The 25,079-nt window shown below is 37.3% G+C and overlaps 2 protein-coding genes across 3 annotated transcripts; both read right to left on the bottom strand.

The window, feature by feature from the left end:
• Positions 1-78: 78 nt before the first annotated feature.
• LOC113665300 (uncharacterized) lies at positions 79-13,081 on the bottom strand. Of its 2 annotated transcripts, none has more exons than XM_089203502.1 (16): positions 13,013-13,081; positions 10,774-10,884; positions 6,636-8,605; positions 5,983-6,123; positions 5,499-5,744; positions 4,304-5,137; positions 3,865-4,002; positions 3,429-3,635; positions 3,260-3,344; positions 3,119-3,180; positions 2,746-2,880; positions 2,430-2,561; positions 2,160-2,317; positions 1,470-1,635; positions 1,050-1,091; positions 79-691 (listed from the first exon to the last, which is right to left on the bottom strand). In XM_089203502.1, exons 2-16 carry the CDS (start codon positions 10,871-10,873, stop codon positions 689-691), a joined length of 4,419 nt encoding a protein of 1,472 aa, XP_089059628.1. In that variant the 5' UTR covers positions 10,874-10,884; positions 13,013-13,081; the 3' UTR covers positions 79-688. The 2 variants fall into 2 exon arrangements, with proteins under 2 accessions (XP_089059628.1, XP_027036777.2); XM_027180976.2 differs by lacking the exon at positions 13,013-13,081 and adding an exon at positions 11,066-11,165.
• Positions 13,082-14,964: 1,883 nt separating this feature from the next.
• Positions 14,965-22,905, bottom strand: LOC113665305 (kinetochore protein Nuf2-A). Its single transcript, XM_027180979.2, has 18 exons — positions 22,737-22,905; positions 22,232-22,303; positions 21,936-22,018; positions 21,193-21,254; positions 20,961-20,988; positions 20,390-20,459; positions 19,963-20,036; positions 19,614-19,650; positions 19,449-19,505; positions 19,140-19,202; positions 18,648-18,737; positions 18,421-18,534; positions 17,954-18,012; positions 17,736-17,820; positions 17,344-17,450; positions 16,548-16,635; positions 16,338-16,412; positions 14,965-15,506 (listed from the first exon to the last, which is right to left on the bottom strand). Exons 1-18 carry the CDS (start codon positions 22,857-22,859, stop codon positions 15,441-15,443), a joined length of 1,353 nt encoding a protein of 450 aa, XP_027036780.2. The 5' UTR covers positions 22,860-22,905; the 3' UTR covers positions 14,965-15,440.
• Between the last annotated feature and the right edge of the window lie 2,174 nt (positions 22,906-25,079).

Raw genomic sequence — 25,079 nt, forward strand, 5'->3', positions numbered from 1 at the left:
ACATAACTCGACTTAGAAATCCGTCACAACAAGCAGGGGAGGAATCGGGTTAGGAAGGCATAAACAATTACTCAAAGCTCCATTATCGAAATAGTTTTAATGAAAAAAGTTTACTATTTACAAGCATCAAAAATCTTGTCTTAATTATGTCATGCAGATATACAAAGCGAGCAGTTTCACGGCATAGTACTTTACAATCTTTCTGCCTCGAAGAATAGTGATTTCAATCAGCATGACTCTAAGAACTACTATTGAGAACCTGGTCTAACCGCGCAGGTTTGTATAATGCAGCGAGATGATTTTTAGAAACGACCCATTCTCTACACACATGCTGATGCCAAATAGCAGAATAGCGGAGAAAACTAAATGATAAAAATACTGCATGCATCAAAAAGAAAAAAAAATAATAATGTGCAGACACTACCTGGTCATCATGTCATGCGTAATTTTAAAAACATTTTCATGGTTTTTCATGAAGTTTTAAAGACAAAATGGACTCATGTGCAATTTAGGCGATTGGTCAATCAAACTTGAAAAACTTACGGAAATGTTTCTCTATGAATTGAATGCTACTGTATCTTTCTTATATATTTGTGCCGTGTCTTTAAATTGAACTGTTACGTCAGTTTGGAGGATGAAACTATTAGTTTTCAGTTCTTTTCCAACCCAACAGTGCAGAACCAAAGCCTTACTATAAAAAGGAAAAAAAGAAAAACAAAAAATTAATAGGGTAAAGAATTAGAAAAAGAAACGTAAACGAGAAAACGTACTCATCCTGAACCGAAATGAATATTAAATTAAATCGAAGAAATTTGACATTAAAGGCTTTTAAACCTTTTTGAAAACGCTCTCACTAGATTACGACAGTATGGACCTATTAAATGATGTAAAATTCCTGACAACATATCAAGCATAATTTCTCAGTGTTAGTAAAACAATGTTTCTCCTTTGGGGGAAACGGTGTAAATTCTTTAAAAAAGATTCGATAAGTCCTACAACTGACTGTTTAGTCAAGTGTCACGCGTTACTATTATGGCAAAACAGCTTACCTCAGCTGACTTGTCGTAGTTCACAGTGTACTCGTAGAGAGCCTGAAAAGAAATGCATTTATTAGCTTCAACCACAAGTTCCCTGCCTAATTCAAAAACTAGTGCTCACAATCGTCATTGCACAAATTATCGTAAGGAGGACTTTTTCATTTCCTCTTATCACTAAACTATTCTGTAGACTAACGATGCGCAAAAGCAAAGCACAAAGAGAATCCTCCTCAATTTGTCAATTTGCTAATGTTATAACTATTTAAACTCCTGTCCGAGAGGGGCAGAGCAAGAGTAAAACGCCTCGTTGCAGAGAACTCAAGAGAATGAACTCAACTCGTATCGTAGCCAGACTCCCCCCTTAAGGTATGCTTCTAGTCTCACTCTCCTCAATAACTAGCAATAAAAAAACGTTGTTGTAGTTTCTCTCACCTGGTAAATGAAGTTATAGTGCTCCAAGGTACAAACAATGCCATGGCGATCCCGTCTGAGGTTCTTGGACAACTCAAACACATCAACAACTGATGTTTTACTTTCTTCGTGACTTTTAACGCCGATATCCACAGCAATATACACACCAGTGAAGCCCAGGCCATCACTGAAAGAACGATAAGCATAGTTTTGTTTAGTCCCATTAGTCAAGACCAATTTCTGAATGAGCGCTGAAAGAAATGCAAAATCGCATGGGTTGTGTTTCACCTCGATCTCTTTGCTTGGTGGTCCCAGAAACTAAGGGATCACATTCAAAGTAATGTAACTAATCGTAAACAGGTTCTTGTGCCTTAGAACGGTTACGTGCATTCATCTTATAAGTTCTGATTGCTCTCTTGCAATGATTTTCTGTGTCTTAACTGGTCGCCGAAATTATTTTGGTATTCAGTTTTTACGATCCTTTATCGAAAAGCGCTAAAAGCATCTCAAACTTGAGAAAATGTATGTGAGAAATATTCGCTCTGGTTACAATCGTCAGGTACATGGACACCCCTCGCTCCAATCATCTTTTTTACCACAAGTCGACAGATCCTCAATGCAGTTTCCTTTTAATGTCTCTAAGATCTTTTCCAGACAGCGAAAAGCTACGTAATTATCATGGTTGAATTTCATGTCATTGCGAATACCAACCTGCAGTGCACAAGGGTTGGAGCCTTGGTGTCGCCATACTTCTTCCTCGCTTCCTGCGTGGCAGTCACGAACCCAACAAACAGAGCCACGTTAGGCATTGCGCGTTCTTTCCACGAAGTGAATTTCAAGTGTGTAACCTCGCGTGAAGAGGCAACATTCTATAACGTGGATAAACAAAAAAAGTACGTTCAGTTAGTAGTTTTTGGGCTCTGTACAATGGGGAAAAAAGAAAAATACATTGAGTAAAAAAAAAGAAAAGCGTTTTCTTACCTTGCCATCGGTAATGCTCAAAACAGTCTCGACAAAATCCGGTTTCTCATTTATCTGTTTTACTGTAACGTTGAAACCGCCAAACTGCTTAGAGATCCCTTCTCCTTTCGGAAGGTAATCCACAAATTCAGCCTAAGGAGGATATGAAAAAACTCAATCTTGTTAACACAAATCCGACACAGAGAGGGTCGGTATTACAGTTCTGTGCTATTAAAGAGTGACTGTAGTTTTTGATTTGGCATCAAATGTTGCTAGTGAAACTATCCAATTATTGACAGCCTGATCATAATTCATTGTCAGTGACAATCAGTCTCACCGTTTTCTCTTTTTCTTCGTCGTTTACCATAACAACCGTTTGAACTCTTTGGTCCCAGACCATTTGCCAAAAATCCCTAACAGTTTCTGTCATAGGATGCTGGGTAGCAATGTAGCAGACTTGTCCTTTATGGTCCTTCAAGGAGAGCAAATAAGACGATGGAGTAAATATTAAGCAAAAAAAAATAACAATTCGCCAAAAAAATATTTCGAGATTAATATACAATCACATTCGCTCGTCTCACTTAAATCTACACTCCTTTAAAACATTTTTCTTGCTCCAGCAACAATAATCGACAAACTATTGATTAGTCGATATTCAATCGATTGAAAATCTCGGAATTTGAATGATATTTTATGTCACTATCTCTTACCCTGATCCAGTCAGCGTTGATATAGTCTGGTGAAGTTGATAACTTGACACGAGTTCTCGGTGCTTCAAAAGAAGACGTTCCAAACGATAAGTTATAAATGATAAAGCAAGGACAGTTAAAAGCGCTGAATACTGAACCCACCTGGCAGGACCTCTGGCGATCTGTTTTTTTTAGCAGTATCTGAGGGATACTTCACGTCTTCCTTAGGAACGTCTTTGTCCAGGTTCTGCAAAGTCGGGGAAAGCAAAGGCTCGAAATAAGTTACCTTATCAGTTCGATTAGTGGTCATATCCTGCATACATTTTCTTACCTTAAATTCTCTCTCCTTCTTCGTCTCATTCTTGTTCCTGATCGCCAGAGCCACAATGCCGACGGTTCCTGTTTTATGAGTCAGCGGTACATCTTCATCGATAGATGAGCGGACACGCGAACCCCTCCTTCCACCGTCTTTTGGACTGGTGTCTGTTTTAAGAAACAAAGTCGGACTTCCCTTGGATCCATTAAGACCCTCTTGACTCTGTATAAAAATAACGTGAAGAAAGATATTGAATCAGACAGCTGAAATGTAATTAATATACGTTTTCAAGTTTTCATTAAGGTGGTATTGTTTGTTATGTTCTCTACTTTAAATCCCATGTTACTTCTTTGCTTCCCTTTTGCTGTCCCGCAAATGGAAGCTGGCCAATCAGTCTTGGCAAATGACTAGAGCCATAATTCATAACACGTCCTGAATTAATTTTCCTTACCTCTCCGTTTTTACCAGCCCGGGAAGAAATGACATCTGGCTTTGAACCATCGGCAGTCTTACTCTTGTTATCATCTGCACTCGCCCCGGTCTCCTTGCTCCCTCCGCCTGATCCGGGAGCACTGGTTTTTATCGTGTCCTAAAAGGAATGTAGCGTTTTCTTTAGAGTATTTCCTTTGGCTTGTTAACTTTATATAATGCTTTCGTTTCATCGGCAGTAGCTAAAAAATTCGAGGCAATAGACGTAAAAGAAATATCAATTATCATTTATAAAAAATGCTGATACGAAACGAATCTTGTTTGACGTTCAAGGCAAAAGAAAAATACTGACAAAATTCAGAAACTTCAAAGGAAAACTAAGCATTGCCAGCTCTGACTAGATTATTCCCGTGCCTTGGTGAATGTTGCATAATGTTGCATTCATTAGCTATCTTCCTAACCTTCTTGTAACCAACGCTAGAGGCATTGATATCTGAATAACCACCACTTTTGTTCGATCCATCACCACCGCTTCCTGAGACTTTATCTGCTCCGCTGTAAGAAGTAGTAACTGAAGTAACATGCGCTGCGTACATGTAGCTACCAGCTCGCCGAGAATTGAGATCTGAAGAATCATAACTTTCACCCTTTCCATCACTGCCACTCGCTGTGACCTTATCACTTCCGGTGGAAGTTGTAGTAACTGTAGTAACATGCGCAGCATACATGTAGCTACCAGATCGCTGTGAAATGAGATCTGAAGAACCATCACTTTTTCCCATTCCATCGCTAACCCTCGGTGTGACCCTATCACCTCCGGTGGAAGGAGTGGCCATCACTGTAGCCACACGTGTTACGTTGTTACCAACTCGCCGAGAACTGAGATCTGGGGAGCCATCACTTCTACTCTTTCCGTCATCAGTTTTCGCTGTGACCTTCTCGCTCCCTGTGGAAGGGAAATGAATCACTTCAGCCCCATGTGATGCGTTGAAACCAGCTTGCCGAGAATTGATATTCGAAGAACCATTATCACCACTTGTTAGGATTTGGATACCGTCAGTGGACGAAGGAGCCAATGTTGCGCGTGGATTGTTGTTTTTGTCGTCATCACTTTGGCCTGTGGTTGTTCTCCCGGACTTGTCAATCGCTTGGTAAGTGTAATCTCCGAGATCATCAGCCTTGTCCAAGGATTGGTAAGTATTTTCAGAGCCATCACTGAGTCTTTTGGTTATGTTTTGAGGTGACTTGCCTTCCTCTCCTTCATTATTGGAGCGGTTGTCATTCCCATCGTGATTCTGTGTTATTCCGGAGGAAAGGACAAAGATTTACATTTTTTGAAGTATTTCTTTGTTCTTGTTTTTGTTTTTCTTTCTTTTAGGATAAAAAAAAAGATGTAAGACAAGTAGAAAATATATCAAAAACGGTATTTGTTGTACTACTGCTACTGCTAAGGAACAATGTTTTAATCTCTTTGTTGTTTACTGCTGTTTAGTTCTGCTTAATCTTGTTAGATTGTTGAGCTAGTTCACCTCTATCATAAGTTAAATTCGTTACAATCTCAAAGGATCAGAACCAATCTTAACCCTCACTTGCGGAAGGAGCTTGATAGCAATAATAACAGCGGCCCTTGCAAGTTTTGCATTCATGAGTATTTACCTTGTTTTTTGCATCAGAATCGAACCCATCGTTGTAATATCCCTCTTTCTCGCTAACACCCTTAAGGTTTCTTTCATCACCACTTTGCTTATTCGTAGTGCTGACTTCAGAGTTGTTGTGCTCGCCATTTTTCTGTTCATAGCGCACAGATCCATTGCCATCAACATGGACAACCACAAGTGCTTGAGGCTGTTCCGAATCATACTTCCGCCTTCTCCTACGCCGTCTTCCCCCGCAGCAAAATAGCTGTAATGGAAACAATACATCCGAAAAAAACCAAATTTTTTCCTCATAACTATTCGTTGGAGAATTAGTGTAAACGCTTCATCAGATGACTCGTTTTCACATTTTGGAGGAGCAGTCTGAATATTTTAGAAAAGATCTGATTAAAGTCAACAATGATATAATTGAATAAATTGATGAAATAAAAAATGGATAAAAAAACTTAACTAATGAATGGGTAAACAAATAAAACTTAACTTACACAACAACATGCCAGTATCATAAGAAACAATCCTATGGCTCCAGCCACGGCTAGAAGGATTAGCAGCCACAACGGCCATTTACAATCTGAATCCTTTTCGTATTGAGCGGCATGACTTCCACCTAATTCTACATGCAAAACCTGTAAAATGATACGAAAAGAAATAATAATAATAAACATAATAATGAGCTCGGCTGGTAAAGTCAAGACAGTTCGTTAAGAGCGGGAATTCACCAACGTTCAGCTTGTAGATAACAAACCAAATTTCAAAACAATAACCGGATCAATATCAGTATCTGGGCAACTGCCCACCTACCCCTCCCCTAACCCAACATTAACCTTAAGTTGTTGTCAATTGACTGTTGTTGAGTTAGGGGAGGGGTAGGTGGGCAGTTGCCTAGATACTTATACTGATTTCAATTACCTGCCACATTTCCAACATTTCTTTATAAACCATAAAAAAGACAAGTTTAATCTGAGTTTTAAAAAAGGGATTTATCCACTGACCCACTTCCCCTTCCGCCACTATAAGGAAAGGAGGGGGGGGGGGGGGGAGGTTGTGAGAGTATTTAGAGTTGAGATATCTGCTCTGCCTCCTTTGGTGGACACAGCTTTTTTGTCTTCGAAGATAACAAAATTACTTTGAGAAATACCTTTTCTTCAAACTCCGATCCCAGCTGTTTGGTGTTTCCGTTGTCAAAGAACATTTTAAAAAGGCTGTAAAGCTTGAAAGTGAGATACTCGTTAATCTGTGTGGATTCCGGCTCAGACACGTAAAACCACACCTCGGCTTGTGTCTCCCTTTTTCTTGGGTCCGCACAGTTTCGCTCCATATTGACATAAATTATTCTGTCGGGAGAGATCCTGGAGTCGTTTTTATCGCGCACGTTCCACGCAATTATCTCCTTGAAAGAATCCTGCTTTGAGCAGAATTCTTCCCATGTCATTTCGAGCCTCACCTTGGCGTATAACTCTATTTCTGAGGGTAACGTTGGAAGTATGATTTCGGTGGTTGGTGGGACTGTGGATTCTGACTTAATAGAGGCTTTAGTGGTTGTGGAATCTTGAGGCTTAGTGCTAGGGTAGTAAGGTGTGGTTGATGGCTTGCTCGTGGTTTGGGCTGTAGTTTGCTTACCAGCAGTTTGGGTAGTACTTGGTTTACCTGTTGTATGGGCAGTACTTGGTTTGCCTGTGGTTGTACCTCCGGTAGTTGGTGCAGGTCCATTAGTCGGGTTGGTCGGCTTTGGCCTTAAACAAGAGCCACGAGTTAACGACACGCCGTCTAGGGACCAAGACCACGTTCCCTTTGCCTCTGGCGATGTTGGAGTTCTAAGAGATATTTTCAATCCATTGTCGTAAATACCGCGCTCTGTGCTACACTTGTACAAAGCCCCGTTTAAATTTGCTATCTTATCTTCAGTGCTGGGTTTCATGTACACGTAGCTATAGCCTTTGACTGATGTAGAATTTATACATTGCAGTTTTAACACCTCATTACTCAAGTAAAACTTGCTGTTGAGCGCATGAGCTTTCATATTGGTGTCTATAAACTGGGTAAATTTTTGGCCGAGTTCTTTGTAATGCGAATTGTTGGTATCCGAAAGATCTGCTGAAACACAGCTTGGAACATACTTGATGAAGCTTACTTCGAATATTTTTCGCGTTAAAGATTTCATGTCAATGGTGACTCTGTTCTGCCTTTTATCGACTTTGACACCTCCAAGATTTGCTCCAGAAAGATCGCTTCTAATAGGAGAGAGTGCTTTGTAAAGAATCGGTGACGTCGAAGAACGTATTCCAATCTCCATAACGGCATGATTGCTATCCGGCATGATAACCTGGACATACCTAAAGTTACTGTCATCTTTGAAGTCGTTTTCTACAAACTGCTTGAGTTGTTGTTTGGTTTGCGTAGTATTGGTAGAGGCAGTCAGTAGCCTAACACGTACATAGAATACTTTTTCTCCAGGGATGTAAGATTTCCATTCAGGGACTACAGAAAAGCTACCAAGCTTGCCAGCGTCAACTTGACTCTTCAAACCACTCAATTCCTTAAATGGATTGGTTGCCCACGAATTCTTTATCTGAACTCGTGTTGTCACCAATGTGATGTTGTCTGCTTGAGAGCACTCGATGCCATAGATGCTAGCATTGAGGAAGTCAGCATTACCAGACATCTCACTGCTTACAGTTTGGACAAGTTCATCTTTTTGAAGAAACCCTTTATCTGGTAAAGAATTATTGCAAGGAGATCTTATTTTTAGAATGACATCAAAAACACTTCCTAAATAAAGAATAGGATCGACAGAATATCCTCCGAGCTGTCCGTCTTTCATCTCTGACTCAAGTTTAGTCTTCATAGCTGTTTCATCTGAATTCGACGCAGTTACTTTGATGACAGCAATAACACTTCCTGGTTTGAATTCTAGGACTTTTACCGTTCCATTCCCGACCGTTTTAATGACATTAAGAACTGCTGTCTCTAAGGTCGTTGCTAAAGAAATATACTGGGTACTCTTGTTATTGAAGAAATCTTCAGACCATGTTGTTTGAGACAATTGGATGGAAATCTGAAAGGAGGTATTCAGGGGAAGACCACGTCTTGTCCTCGAGACCGCTGCCGCTATTGAAAACAAACAAGCAAACTAATTGGTCAGTTAGTTAACTAATTTATGGGGCAGTTTTCAGTCTAAAAACCATAACAAAAGTTATTACAGCGACCAACCAGAACAAAGATTAAGATCCTCATAAGCCAATGAGGTCTAAAAGCATAAACAGAAAACTGCTTGACGCGCAGGACAACCCGTGGGAATTAGAGGCGAATGCTTTCGGTTTTAACAGGTAATTTAGTGTTAACAACTGGGTTGAAAACGTAAATTAGCCACCGTAAAGGGTAAAAAAGCTGACGTTTCGAGCGTTAGCCCTTCGACGAAGGGCTTTAATTTACGTTTTCAACTCAGTTGTTAACACTAAATTACCTGCTTTACTCTCCCACCGACGCAGCACCACAGTTTCTTTCTTCACAGCTTTCGGTTTTAAATCTGATTGGTTAAAAGGGTGGCGCGAGTTTTTTGAACCAATCAGAGAGCGACTTAAAGTAAAACATAAACAATCCAACGTGACCTTCAATTCTCTGTTAAAAATTACACTTAAGCAACATACATGTAAGTTAATTGAAATACTATATAGGGGCTGACTTCTGAACACTTGATGATGATCTCCTGAGGAACATAAATTGATCTTAGCAGAAGATTCTAAAACTTGACGTTGTCTTCGAGTGAAATATGGGGTTAAGCGTATCTATGGAACCATTTGAATGAAGCACTTTGGAAGAGTTAGCTCCAGTAATGTTTTTCACAATTCTGGTGACAAGACGAGAAACATCTTTCTTTGTTTCTTTACCGAGCTCAAAACTTACAATCTCTCTTATTCTATTAAGGAAATAAATCTTTTCCCTACATCTAAACTGTTTTTGCAGAGACTTTTCTAGAAAAAAAAAATAGTTGATATAATAGCTCACTAATTAAAAGAAACAAACAAAAGAAGATCAAGAACGGTGTGCTAGTGGCACATGCACCATCATGTCGAACAAACAAGACAAAATTAGCCTCTAAATATCATGCAAAGTAGAACGAGCAAACAAAAAGCTAGACAAATATTACTAGAAAGTTCGCTGCTTTTTAACGTCAGCAATAAAACAATGCATGTTACCGACATAAACATAATAGTCAACATACTTTTAACGAAATAAACCTTTTTCTCTACATCTAAGCTATTTTTGCTGAGACTTTTCTAGAAAAAAAATGGTTGATATCATAGCTCACTAATTAAAAGAAACAAACAAAAGAATATCAAGAACGGTGTGCTAGTGGCACATGCACCAACATGTCGAACAAACAAGACAAAATTAGCCTCTAAATATCATGCAAAAGTAGAACGAGTAAACAAAAAGCTAGACAAATATTACTAGAAAGTTCGCTGCTTTTTAACGTCAACAATAAAACAATGCATGTTGCCGACATCAACTTAATAGTTAACATACTTTTAGAATGTCGGTTAGTGAACGCAAAGGTTTTAATTTGTCTTATTTGCAGATGTTTCGAGAAGACTGATAAACTACACAAGGTTTTGTTTCTAGGCATAGATCGAAAATCGCACATATAGTCCAAAGAAACTGACGCCAAAATTTTAAATTCAAAGGGCTTGTAAAATTATGAAAACTTAGCCCACAGCAAAGGGTCCTGGCCTTGTTCACAGATATTCATTTTTAGAAGAATGGTAAACTGAACAGCCTGTTTTCACAAGTTTGATGGCTTAGTCCCATCGTTCATGCGCGAAATTCTCACCTTAGTCCACTTTCTAAAAAAGAAAAATACTTTCAATCAAGTGAGGACATTTTCAAAAACAAAAACACTCTGACCTTTTTGGTTACAGTACTGTTGAAAAGCTAAAGAAGGTTTGTTTACTCAACTATCTTAAGATTAAACCTTCGTAAACTTCAGTCGAGCGAACGGTTCCAAATTGAAATGTGCTGTTCTCAAAGAAGCTTCTGTATTATTTTTCACTAAAATGCCATTCAATGTCAATTTGTACATTTATGTTAAGTCACAGCATTCGCTTTTTTGTGAGAAAAGGTTTATTTACGTTTGATTTTACCGTGGGAGTGGCAAGGCTCGCGCAAGCCTCCCCCTTGTGTCGTTCGTCTGCAATATCCCACAAACATACTTCGTCTTATATCGCCTTCTATTCCTTCAAAAAAACAAAAGGCGAGGAAGAACAGAGAATACTTACACTGCCCTCTTGCTGCAAGGAAACTGAGCAGCAAAAAAAGAAAGGCTTTTCCTTTGACCAATTGGACTGCATAGCTCTGTAGTCCAGGCCTCGAAAGCATCTTCAGATATTCTGCGAAGACAACATAAACAAAAGCATCTGCTCTCAATTCCACTCAACAACATGAAAGCAATGCAAATTTGAAAACAATAGTAAATTAGTAACTTTAGTTGCCGCAACCTGCACTTTAAAACTTTGCAACTATCATGTATTTCAACATAAATAGTGCGTTTTCCGGCAATCGCATGTTTACCTTGTCTTAGCAATACTTCACGCTTTCTCCTCCAAAGACTTCTGCTCCTTTTGTTAGTACGTTTTGACCTACCTACACAGGGGTTTAAATGAATGCACCTTTTAACGTCTTTCTTGTGCAATCAGAAGTGTGTTTACTTAGGTCTATTGTCTGTTGACGTTCTCGAGTTCTGCACCGAAACAAATTGTTCTTTCACTGGCAGTTTTGCGTGTGCCTTGAAGCCTGCTCTGTAGTAACCGGCGGGTCTAGAAAGTCTTTTAGGTATGCATGAGATTTACGGCGGTCACAAATTTCTCTTTTGTAAAGGACTAGCTGAATCGTTTCTGCCCAAACAACTTAAAATGTCCTGTCCAAACGTCCTGAAATGAACGAGCGAAAGGCCACCGCCGATAGACAGATGCGAAATATCGACATATTAAGGTTATCTTAATCTTACCATTATAAAAAAAAAAAGTGGAGTGCGCTAATTCGCTGCCAATATTTAGTTTATTATCATGTTCATGAAAGTTTTGATGTTTAATCTTTAACTCGAAGGAAACAAGACCTGTTTCAGCGCTGAATCGGGTGCGGAAAAGATCGAATGGGTGGAAGTTTGACACATTTCAACCGTGAAACAGTTGGTCGCTACAAATTTAGAAGTAAATCGAGCTAACAAAAACTGAAATTAATAAGCACGCGATTAAAACGAACAATCCATGTCGACTTCATTTCAGCGGAGCAAACCAAAAGCAGCGGTTTCCTTAAGGTGCGGAAACTATTCTTGATTGACTATTGTCTTGAGGTGAGGAAATTGATAAGTTTCCTTTGCATTGTTCAGTCTTTTTTATCGTGAAGTCACTTAGCAATCGCACAATCCGCAGAACCAAGAAAATATCAGAAACACCTCAAAGCAGTAACTGATTCAACAGCTTAGAAATCAAGAGAGACCTGGAGTGCTTTTCAATCCGATTTGTTGATCTAATATTCGCATTACTACTATAAAGGAAAGAAACAACAGCAAAACCGTGATTGCAATTGTCTTTGTTTTTCTTTCATAATCAGGCAAGAGTAATTAAAGACGATAGTGCTTCAGTTCTTTTTTTCTTCCAATGAAAACCCTTATGTAGGCACTAAAACTGAATTACACTATGAAACCAAACAAACATTTTGTGTAGAGTTACGCGATCTGTCCTGAATGAAATGCTCCGCAATAAACTAATATTTTCAACCTCAAAAGATATTCTCAACCTAATAAAATACAGAAGCTTTGTGTGTCTTCTCATTAACGAAGCTATAATCCCGTAATTTACGGTGTTTTCCTTGTAACAGACAAAAACAATACTTGTCTGGGAGTATTCATTAAAAAATTCACTGAGCGTTTTTTGGCTCATGAGGTCGCTAATAGGCGGTAGCGAGTGAAAAGTAATCAAACCAAAGGATGCACCCGACCGTTATCTAATCAACTCAATCAATTCTTTCCAACTGTTAGAGTGAGCGGCATCCAAGCTACAGTGATAGGAAAAAGCTGCAGTCACGAGTGAACACTACTCGTCCATTGTGTTTGATATCTACTGTAACAAAAGCTATCATAAGCAATTATGTTTTCCTTGACTTTATCAAGTTTCCATTCAGTACACAAGACGCACTCACGAACTCAATCACCTCGTTCCATCAATTGCCTTTCTTTTCTGTGCTGATGCCGTCTCAGCCCCACAATTTACTCCGAGTTTGTAAAAGCTAACCGATATTTTTGGTTGCAATAGGGTAAATATTTACCTCCATTTTATGGAAAATAATTGCTGACAAACTTGCCCAGCTGATTATGATATGAGTTTATCGTCATACAGTTTTCGCTTATCATTGCAGTTTTCTTGATTTCTCAACAAATAATTTTCAAGTTCCTAGTTCCTATAAGATTTATCAATTCGTGTTTCTGGAAATTGGAAAATTCGGCAATTCAAAACTTACCTTGAACTGCCCACGAAGGAAGTTAAGATGAAGAGTTCTAAAAGTTCTTCAAGTTAAAGTCTTTCCGACTTGATGTACAATTTATCGTAAGAATGCTCTTAGCTGCTGTTATATAGCACTTTGAAGTACGTCATAGATCGGTATGCAACTAACAGTAAGGGTTTTGGACTACTTTCCGATTGGCTGTTGAATATGTACGTCGACTAATCTTATTTGCCAATGACGAACTTTATCACGCATCGCAGAAGCTTCAATAATTTTTCCTCACAGTAATTACGAGGTTAAATGAAAAAAAAAGATGAGAATGCGATTATAGGGCTATTAGGCGATAATTTGGTCACTGATCTTTTGTGAATTTTAGCGCACGATTTAGTTTTGAATCTTATTGCACAAGGTTAGTTATTAATATCAGTAACACACTTGCCACAAAAATGTCCTTGGAAACACCTTGAGCCTTTAAAAACAAAGGAAATAAACGATTAAAAAAGGAATAAAAATTGTGGCATATTACCACAGGCAGCCCAAGCTCGCACAATGAGCCCCTATGAATAAGTGAAAATGTTTATAAATAGATTTATACAAACTTACTTCCGTGTGTTTACTTTGAATATTGTGAGTTTTCCAGGCTGATCTACGTTCGTTTAGCTCATTTCCCTCTATACAATTCTTACACCAGGGTACGTCAGTGAGCTTGGCGAGTTTGTTTTTTATTAAAAACTTGTTCAGATTTTTGAGTCAAGAATGCGCCTGTTCACATCCATACAAACCCTTTTTTTTTTCTTAACTTGCTGCAGCACACAAACATATTTACAAGGACTCAATGTCCTTGTTTAGGCTATCGGTGGTATTACAGGTAGCCTTAATTTTTTTTACTAAATAGTTGCGTAGTTAGACATTCTCTTACAAATCGTGTGGCAAATAAATGCGCGGAAAAATTAGATCTTTGTAACAGCTTTAATAGAATATGTAAGCCCAGAGAAGCATCGCACTATTGACCGGATCGTCCAAAATTTCTTGTTGAAGCTAGTAAATCGTAGAATTACAGAAGGCAATATTACGCAATCTTGTCAAAGTAAAAATTGCATTCATCCTCCGCACTACTTGACATAACGTACCTTCACCGCGCGAACCACATGCAACATTACGTGCAACTGCCGCACGCGGCTTTCAATCTTCAGCAAATCAAATTTCATGCAGTTTGAACATGTGAACGCAAACGTCGTTTTACGCAAGTTAGCGTTTCGCGTTTCGTGGACATGACGATTATTATTGTATTCGGAATCTTTCAAATCATTAGCATCGTAGTAATCGTATTAGTATTCTCGTTTTCCATTGGTTCTTCGCAGGTGCGTCCAGAAAAATGACGTACGCTCTGGGATCCATTTTAGAACAAGACTGATTCTGCCTTTTTTGAAACAAGTACGTAATTCGCACTTAATAGAAGTTGTTAGTATATGAGAAAGGCTAAAATAAGACGTCAAGTTTAGTTTAAAGCAGAGAATCAATAATAACAACTTTGCCGATAATTACAAGAGCAGTGTCTTCTAAATAAATGCTTGGACATGCTATCCTCAAAAGGGTCAGTTTTAATCGAAATTCTTTCCTTTGCCACACATGCGTTGAGTGAATAAGGTTGACAACTGTGGCAGTACGAGGCTGCAGTCAAGACTGCACGCAATATTTCATGTGAGGTAAGGCCTTGCTATTATAGATCTTGCAACTTGCTAATTAACTCAAAGAGACCTGCTTTCCAGAGGTTATTTTTTGAACAGTTAATGAATGTTCTAGGCGTCTAGTCGGCGCTTGACTAAGACTCGATAATTGCAAATAACTAAGGTAACCTTGTGATCATTATTTTACATTGTTTGGTTAGGAAAAAAACAGACGTAAGAATGTGTGTTTCTAATTGTAGGTTCCACCTGGACCAAAATCATTAAAATTTAACTAAAAGAGAAGTTACTGAACTCTATTTATTTAGAGCTTTCCACGTCTTACATAAAATCCTGAGTTACATAGATGTAAATCCGTAGGAATATGACATAATACATAATAATGCAGGTAGAGATACATGTACCTACAATATTTTCTCCCTAAAGACTGAAGTTAAGTACAAAACCCTGTACTTCTCAGCTACAATTTGCGGAAGAGACATTCCTACAGATGTGCAAGTGGTCATTTGAAAAGTGATAGTCGCGGAATCACACATTGTAGCACTTTCCAGCGTTATGTTTCTTGCGCAATTGTAATTCAAAATGGTTGCACTGTTAGCTTTCTTTAACATCGGCACAGTTCTTCGAATTAAGCTGGTCTGGGTACTGACATTACTACCCGCCACTTACAACTAACTATACGAAGTTTTAAAACAATTAGAAACAACTCCAACTTCATAGATTTATGCGCTGTTTTGAACAGATCATTACTATACAGCTTATCTGCTGTTGGCTTTCGTCACTTTATCCCAACCTCTGTTAAGTCCTTGATGGTAGCTTTCAAGCTGAAAACAAGTTTGAAAAAGAATGTTGTGAAAATGATTGAATATACCAACAGAACCTTAGGTGGCTCAAAACAATGTCTTTATTTTAAGAAGAACCAAAATAGCACTACAAACTTACATGTACGTTTGCTTTCTTAAAGATGGTATCAAAAATTGGTCATTTAATTTTATTGCTAAGAAGCTGGGATTTCATAACATAAAGTAGACATGACAACATTCCAGCCTCTCAGTTTTGAGTTTGTCACTCAAACACGGAGATGGTAAAAAGATGAGTGAGATTGTTATCGGTCAGATCAGAGTAGCCAGGTTGCTGAGCAAGATTTAAAATGGCGTCATCAATAGATGAATTTTTAACGCATAAGAAGACAACTTCTTAAAGGCTCATTTATTTTTGGTGTCTCAAAATGTACTGAAAGTCATTCTATTTATATTTGTACTCTATTTGTATAAATCCTTGAACACAAACGCTGCTCTCTGATCGGCTATGTGACTCGGTGTCTGTTCCGAAATGTACGGAAGATAGTAAGTAAAGTGAGTAGCCTAACAGAGTGTATTTGTGGAAAACATAAAATAAAAACACAGGCATAATGTGTTGTTAAGTTGTTAATTACAAGTTGACTTAGGCTTTGCCCAAGTAGTACAAATCAGGAGCTCATAATCTGGTTGAGATGGAAAATACATGATTTCTGAAAACATGCTCTTCCTTTGATCAAACGTTCAATTATCTTAACTGATCAGCGAGGGAATGAATTTCAGTTAGACAAGAGAATTACAGCACCAATCACCGTAGGAAATATTTGACATGACTGAGCATGTACAGTAATGCCGTACCTGAGCTAACAGCTGTTGGTATGCTGTGCGTAGCTTATTCATGTCTTGTTCATGAAGATCCTCCTGTTCATTTACCTAAAGATTCCAATAGAACATTAAGATGGCAATCATTCACAGGTATACATGTATATGTCTTGTTTGTAAAATAATATTTAACTGGTTTGGTTGACTGTGAACTTAAATGCTGATACAAAACAGGAGGATACTGACCATTTGTGTCAGATTATTTATCTGGTTGTTGATTCCTTCCAGGTAGTCTTTCTTTTCTGTTAATTTCTTTTCTAAGTATGCATGTTCCCTTGAAAGATGGATTAAATTGAAATGATCAATTACTAATGATGTGTTTTATCCCGGTCATGTAACTACAGGCACTGCAGTCCATAAGAAAGAAAAAAAATCTATCAGTTGCAATTTCTTAACCCTTTAACTCCCAGATCAAATATGTAATTCTCCTTACTGTCAACCATACAATTCTTATAATGTTAGTTCAGAGAATTTAGTATTGAATCAAATAATTATTCCCAAATTGATATTTTTCTTTATTCTCATCACTTATCTGGTTGATATTGTACTGATATTGTAAGGAGAAATTCTGTCTTGGTCACATATGGGAGTTAAAGGGTTTACCCTTTAACCCCCAAAAGAAACAAGTATCTTATTTCTGGCCGGATGAAGATTAGCAGTATTGGAGTTGAAACGTCATGATCAACATCCAAAGTGACTTCATCATGAGACAAATGAATAAAGTTCATCTCCTGTCTTACACCACGATGAACAATGAACACAAATTTATTACATCTTACTTCTCCTTACCATATCACACAGAATCAATATCCAAGGTTACAAGAATGAAGGAAATGATCACCAACTTAATATTTTCTTGATTGTTAAACAAATTCTCCTTCTCAGTACCATGGAAAATGTATAGAGAACAGTTAGGAGAATGTACTTGCTGATGTTAGGGTGGAAGGGGTCAAAACACAAAGGGGTTCTTAAAAGCTCTTACCTTTTAGTTTGATCATTAGCATCATGCGTCGCAGTAATCTTTTTATCATGCTGCCGCATCAGTCTAGAAAGCTTCTCCTGTTTGGAGGCTAGCTGTCGGCGTAGTTGCTGAAAAATTAGAGTTGCTTCAGAAATCACTTTATTTGCATAGTTTTTTTTTCTCTAGAATGATAGCAAATGTACATTTACATGTAGATCACATCTAGATAAACTATAAAACAGGACAACAAAACAATAATCAAAATTTTAAACTTGTATAAAGACAGCACAGAAATTGTTTTGACTCTAAATTCATTAAAACTGAGGCTACATGTACAGCTTGTCAATAAAAACCTTGATGTTTCATTCACTCAATGATACACTGTAAAAATTTAATAGCTGTACACGTTTTACCTCTATCTTGGCTGTCATATCTCTCAGCAACTCTTTTTGGCTGATGTTTTTATCTTGAAGTTCCTCAAGCTTGGAGGTCAACTCACTACCAAAATAAAAAAAACCAAAGAGTCAAGTAAAGAACATCTGTATACTCAACAAGCTACAAGATCAAAAATCATTGTACAACATTAATGAATACACCCAGTAGAAGTTAAGTAGAAAGACAGATAATGTACCGCAGTTTATCCATGTCACCACCAATCCCACTGATCATTCTGATGGCTGTCTGGCCATCCTGTTGGAAGGTAAAGGAAAATGAAAGGAAGCATTAACTTAGCATGTATTTATAAAATCATAGACTTCATAATTCAAAGATGCTGATCACAAAGGCTGAAAAATTAGCTAGTGTTATGCCTCCACCCCTCTTCCACATTGTAATTCACCGCCCTTCCCAGGCTTCTCCTATCTGCCCAAATTTAAAATAAGCACCTCTCCTCACCCAGGTTCGTCCTCCTTTTTTCCCTAAATAGAAAATCACTTAGACAGTTATAGTATGTTGTACATGCCAAGTGCAGTTATGCATGCCTTACTTTACAGGTGTATTTAAATAGGTTGTATGATGACAAGGACTGAGGCATTGATCAAGTGTTAAAGATGAAACAAAAATTAAACTAAATACCAGGTACATTTTATTTGAACCAACCTCTGTATACTGCAAGTTGCTATCTTGCTGTGTGCAAATCTCTTGTAGTCTAGCACTTCTTTCATCCCTAGCTTCTCTCACAGATTGCAATGCACTCATAAGACGAGCCAGCTCCTTTCAAAAACAAAACAGAACCCACAGGACATCATGTGTTGGGTATTACTGAGAGTGCAAAGTAACTAAACCTGTAAAAAATCAATTTTTTTTTTGCAGTTTATAATTATTACCCCTTTAAATCTCTCAGGTGACTGGACTATCTTTGCTGCAAGATTATCAGTGTCTTGCTTCAAAGCTGCTATTAGTGCTTTTTCCTCAGCCTAAAAACAGTTGTAAAAAAAGCACAATTAAAATGTTTTCCAACTGTTGAAATGATTGTAAATTCTCTAGTACATGTTTAATTGAAATCTTGAGAGAATGTACTGTTAGAAGCATGCAACTCATCAATGTATATAATGTAGCTGGAAATTATTTCTGGTAAGTAGCTTGCTTTAAAAATTTTTTCCTTATACAAGGATTTGGGCAATATACATGTACAGTTGAGCTTAAAAAGGGGAAAATACAAGATTAGTATAATCATGTTTTACTACCTGCAAAATTACTGTGTGCATGTTTCACAGAGTGTTTAAAACAGTCTGTGGCACAATTGAATACACAAGACATGCATGTACAGCACAATGTACCTGCATAGTTTCAAAATCTTGCATCATAAAAAATCCTACCTTTTTTGAACAGAGTTCTGCATTATTGGTCTTCAGTTTTTGAAATTTCTTCACCTCAGTGGCCTTTGGAAAGTCAACACAGCAGTTAAAAGGTGCACCAGTGTTTTTTGTCATAAAATGACGAGTTTGTCTTGGACATGCATTGTTCTCCCTTATTTTAAGCATAACAAGTAAAAGACATTTTAAAACCAGAAGAGCAATCCATTCATGTGTACCTGAGAGGTACTACATGCGGTGAATTGTAATAGTTGCCACCTGAAAATGAGAACACTGAAAATGAACCAATAAAAAATTTCACTATTGATATACCTGTTGTTTATTCAGTTCACTGACATCATTCTGTAGCTCTTCCACTTCACTGCCAAGCTAGTTACAAACAAACAAACAAAAAAAATCAAATTTTATTGCAGGGATGGTTTATATTATAATTGAAAAGCAAAATCAAACTCTATAACAACTTCAAGATAGTATCACCTGTTGTACTTGTTGTTCTTCCTCAGCTCGTTTTGTTCTATGGTAAAGAAATCACAGACAATAACTTTCATTGTTACAGTAGTATTGAAACTAAATCAACAACCTTGAATAATAATAATATTAGTGTATTTCCACATAAAAGTTGAAGGTGATACTTATCAAATTAACTGCACTAACTTGTTACCACACTGTTTCAGTATAGAGGTTTGTACAGTACATATAACTATGAGCTGCATGTCAAATAACCATTGCTTGAATATCAGCTAATCCAAAATGGTTAAACCACAACTCTTAATTATTTCTCACTCAAGTACATGTTTATAAGATATAAATAATTATGTGGTCCTACTTGAGTTCTGAAATCTTTTTCCTCAGTTCTTCATTTCTTGTGAGCAAATGTTGTCGCTGCTCAGTAGCTGAATCCTAGATTTCATGGAATCATATAAAGAAAACAAATTGTTGAAGAAAAAAAATTTTCATGCAATTTTTTGTTGCAAACAACCCATCTTTGCTACATCCATGTATTAGCTGCAATGAAATTACATGCACAAAGTGGAAAAACATTTTGGTTTACTTTGAAACGCAGAAAACCTTGGACACCAGAAATAGAACTTTATGAAATGTGATTGTGCTTAAAGGATGAAGCTAATCAGTTTACAGTAAGTAAATTAAATTGCAAAAATAATAATAGAAAAACTAATAAATCAGACGTCTGTTTCTCAAACTACTGAAACATCAGGATGTAGTTTTTAGAACTGTATACTAATGATTCTCACCACTTCTGCAGCAGCATTTTCATAAATATGCTCCCTTGATGCTTTAAATTTTAAGTAGTTAACAATGGCACTGAAGATACAATAAATTAATGGAGTTCATTAGTATGCTTCACAATGAAATTCAAACTAAGAAATTGGAGAAGCATGAAGTGCAAAGCATCATTAGTAAGTTTACAGTCATGTAACACATAAGAAATTCTTACATGGACTAACTGTATGACCCATACACTCTTTTAAAACAATTTTCTCAACAGGGCCGGGTTGTTCAAAGCTGGGTTAAGATAACCCAGGGTTAGTGTGAAATCTGATTTCAGATCTAAAAGCTTTGAAAGGAAATTCAGTCGAATTCTTTTAGTCTAGAGTATGACTATTTGACGCTTTAAATAAAGCATTGAAAATTATCCCAAAAAGACTATTGAGTAAAGGAATAAAGAAACCCAGATTAAAATTTAACCCTGGGTTAGCGCTAATCGGCCTTCGAACAACTGGGCCCAGAGCTGTTTCTGATGGCACAAGTAGAGCTGGGGTATGGTTCACAAGATGTAAAATGCAATAAGAAAGAACTGCCTACCTCACGCAATGAAGAGTACGCTTTGGTTCTGAAAGTAAAGGGACAATTCAGATATAAAATGTGCATACAAGTAATCAGTTAAATTTTACAATCCCATGATAATAATCAAGCAATGTAGATCTTCATAATAAACATGGTTCTCTAATCATGTACTCAAGGTCATTTTAATTCTACTTCAGATCTCAAATTTGATAACAATAGTTTTACATGTGTATACACATGGAGAACTTACTTGGTGCAACAATGTCAAATATGGTGAAGTTTTCTACTCCACAAGCAAACATGAATCGCTGCCTAAAGAATATAATTAAGCCTGTTCAGTACATGCAGAATTACTAATTTTTGTGGGTACAAGTTAATAGAGATGTTAAAATATACTTCAGTGTTTTTTTTTTTTTTGTTCTTCTTCTTTAACAAAACTGCAATCTTAAGAACATTGCGAAGAATTTTGTAATGAATACAAGGCAAGAAAGAAATCCCAATTCCCCTCTACAGAATACCCTGAATTCAATTTTCATGAGTTCCCAGATGTGGTCTTTCATAAAATAGGGAGTTCAAGAAAACCATGATGGCAAAGACAACAAGAATGTCACTAAACAAAAGGTTTAATGAGTAGCACAATGACTATGCATTGTAAATTTCTTTGTGGTCTTTGCAAAACAATAACGTGAAATGACCAAATTTTGTATTTTCTCGAGAACGAGAATGGTTATAGCTAATATATGAAATTTCTATTTCTAATTTAATGCTGTGTTCCATATTCAGTATCAGGATAGTTTTGACAGTGAGAAACAATCTAAATGACTTTAGAGTATCACAAAATTTGTAGGCAAGAGATAAGTTCATTTTTAACTGACATTGTCCACAGAGTCACCTTCACCATTTCTAAACTCCCTAATGTAGCATGGGGGAGGAGGGGGTGGAGTGGGTGCAAATAATAAAAAAAGAAATATCCCATTTCTTGTTAATACTTACATGGCTAGTGCTAAAATTACTAAAGGGGCACTTTCTTCATGTAGCTCTGGGTATTCAAAAGAGTCCATGGACTTGAAATGTGGCTATAAAAAGGAATTATTTTTTATAATCATTAAGAATAGCTAATAAAAATGTTGGCCATATTGTTTAGTTAATAGAGTACACTGAGTGCTATGGGTGCTAACCTGGATTAAATATCTATGAACATTGTTTTATCATGTGCAAAGACTACATCATAATTTTATACCTTCCAACTTATAATAAAGCTTGCAAACTAATTTATCATTATCTTATACCTGCGTAAGTTGTTCAGGGCAAACACCAAAATTTGTAAGTACTCCAATGTAGAAACGTTTCATCTGCTGAAACTAAACATTCAGAAGACTTCAACCAAGTAATTCACGACAAAACAATACTATAGTTTTCCCACTTCAGTAACATATGATCTTTACATTCCCTTGGAACAAATCAAAATTCTATTCTTTACCCGGATTTTGATCTATCATTTCAGCTGATCCACGCTGACATGACAACACTGGAAACAAGCCGAGTCGCATTGTATCAGCTACACGTTGAAGCGAATGGACATAAACATTTGGTAAATTAAAAAAAAAAGATTCTGTTCTATGTTGGGATTCCTGTTGATTTTTCTTTAATCAAACAGCTTAGATAACGAGCGATTCTCAGTTATCGCCTCCACAAGTCTAAACAAAACAGGAAAAACCGGAAAAAATTGTTGCTCAAACTAATTTTCGAGTTCATACTGTCGATTACATACGAAAAATTTTGACACAGCGATACCTGCGGTCGTACAAAATCGTCTGCAGTTAATGCAACTTGTGATCCAAACATTGACTTGCAATTTGCTACAGCTTCGTCGGTTGTTAAGCTGGGAAACTGGAACTTTTTATGATCGACAGCCATAGTGAACAGCTTACATATAAAATGGCGGAATAGTTCGGTTCAAATCGATCCGCTCTTTGTATCGGATGTCTTGATTGGATCTTTGGCTTTGACGTCATCTTCACCTCCGCGCGTAGTAGACTGGGAACCCCAACACAACTAAACTAACTAATTGATTCGCAAAATATTTGATCATATTGAATGATTCATTACTTTCCCATATAGCCGATGAAATTAGTTACGTCAAGTATAAACCCAACATCAAAAAGAAAGGTCATGCAAAGGAACGGTCCAAGTTTTTAATTTTGATTTTTAGCGCGCGCTGTGAAACGCAAAATCTTTGCGCGTTACATCGAGTTTTTCACTTCCATTGCATCTTGAAACAAAAAGACTACTGAATATAAAAAGCTATCCCCTGATGTCCAAACACTCGGTTACGACTTCCTGCTGATCGTGAGGCGAGCGTGACGGAAAATTGAGACATGAAATGGTTTCACGCGTGTCCCGAGCGGCGAGAACGGTAACACGCCACCCTCGAAGGCTGAGGCAGTCCGCCTGTAAACAGTGCGCCTGAACTGCAGACCAGATATTTTTAAGACTACTACACTGTAATAACTGTAAAAATGTGATTTGCATTACTTATGGAAAGGTGCAGAGAGAAACTGTAAATAGAAAGTAGAGCCAGTAAAAAGCGGACTGACTCACTGATGCAAGGGAGAGCGCGCGGGAGGAGGAATATTTCTCTGTAAGGATTTATTGCGTTATTCACAATTTACATTTATGACAACTTTGGAAATTTTCGCTACGCGAACGTCTCCTATTTTTTCCCTTTTTTTTCCTTTCTCGAAGATGGGCATATGGGTAGTAAAATTGCATTAAAAATGTGCAGTTCACGTTTCATTTTATATTTTGATATATTTCATTTGTCCAAAAGTTTATCTTACCAAGGTCAATATATGTACCGTTTCACTCGATATATCATACAAAGTCAATTTAAATGTTTTCAGTAATCATGCCAAGTTCAAAGTAGCCTAAATCTACTGTCTTCCGAAATTGGAAGTTCTATTAAAATCACGAGAAAATGACGAAAATCAAACGATAACTATGAAGCCGTAAAAGGAAATGGAGTCAAGGGAGAAGGGTCACGCGAAATGATTGCAATTGCAATAAAATCCATTTCCGGTCATGCTAAAATTTCCCTACCCCAACAACTTCCTCGAGTCTTGTCTATTTAAAATGCGTGCTTCTGTTGACGGAAAGTACATGGTCCTCTACGAGTGTAATGGTTAAGTCGCGATAGTCGTTAAACTAGGATCAGCTATATTTAAAAGTATCCGAGTTGAAAGGTAATTTAGTTAGAATTTAATAATAAAGATATAACTCTTAAGTTTAACTTAACTGAAGGTTTCTCTTATTGACGCTTGATGCGGAAAGATCTTAAATTATTATTAAAAAATATCTGAGCAAAAATGAGATAATAAGTTTATTTTGTTTTCCTAACAAGGTATGACTACTCATCCGTCAGATTTGCCGAGAGGAGCGTCATAACCGGAAGTCTTTAAGATATAATCTTTGCGTGGTGAGAATCTTGCCATTAACAGAACAATCAGACCAAAGGACAATAGCTTCTGAGATTTCAAGCCATCATGAACAGGTGATGTTGAAAAAGAATGTTGTTACGTATATGCAGGGACTTTTGATGGTGACAACTTTGCCAGGACGATTATTACTGTTGTTCTCATTGTGATCATTGAATGAAATATAATTTTGGATTGATGATAACATGAGCACAAAGAGCAGGAACCGTTTAAGCTTTTTCCCAATGAAATCCGTTAAGCGGGTTTACAGAAATCGGCATTTGCCGGGGCCGTATGAAATCTAGGACATAATTCATTTCCATGATCAGGTTTCTTTCCCTTTTTTTTTTTTTTGACTCGCGGGACAGATTACGCCGTCTGCCCAGACTTCCTTGTAAACACAGCATCCTAAATGAGGAATTTTGATCCTCGAAATATTTAATTGTGACCACCAAAAGAAACCACAAAACGACAGGAAAGGGTTGTGCGGTCTATTTTGTTCGTTACAAAAGGTAGAACCTTTTTTAAATTTTATTTATTGTAAATCAGCCATGTTACGTGCCGTAAACATCGTTGTAATGTTCAATTTAGTTTATCACTGCCTATGATATTAATGTTTAGGGACCGGTCATTATTTATCGCCTGGGGGGGGGTCGGAGTATTT

Source organism: Pocillopora damicornis, chromosome 4, assembly GCF_964200805.1.
Source record: "Pocillopora damicornis chromosome 4, jaPocDami1.2, whole genome shotgun sequence".
NCBI lineage: Eukaryota > Metazoa > Cnidaria > Anthozoa > Scleractinia > Pocilloporidae > Pocillopora > Pocillopora damicornis.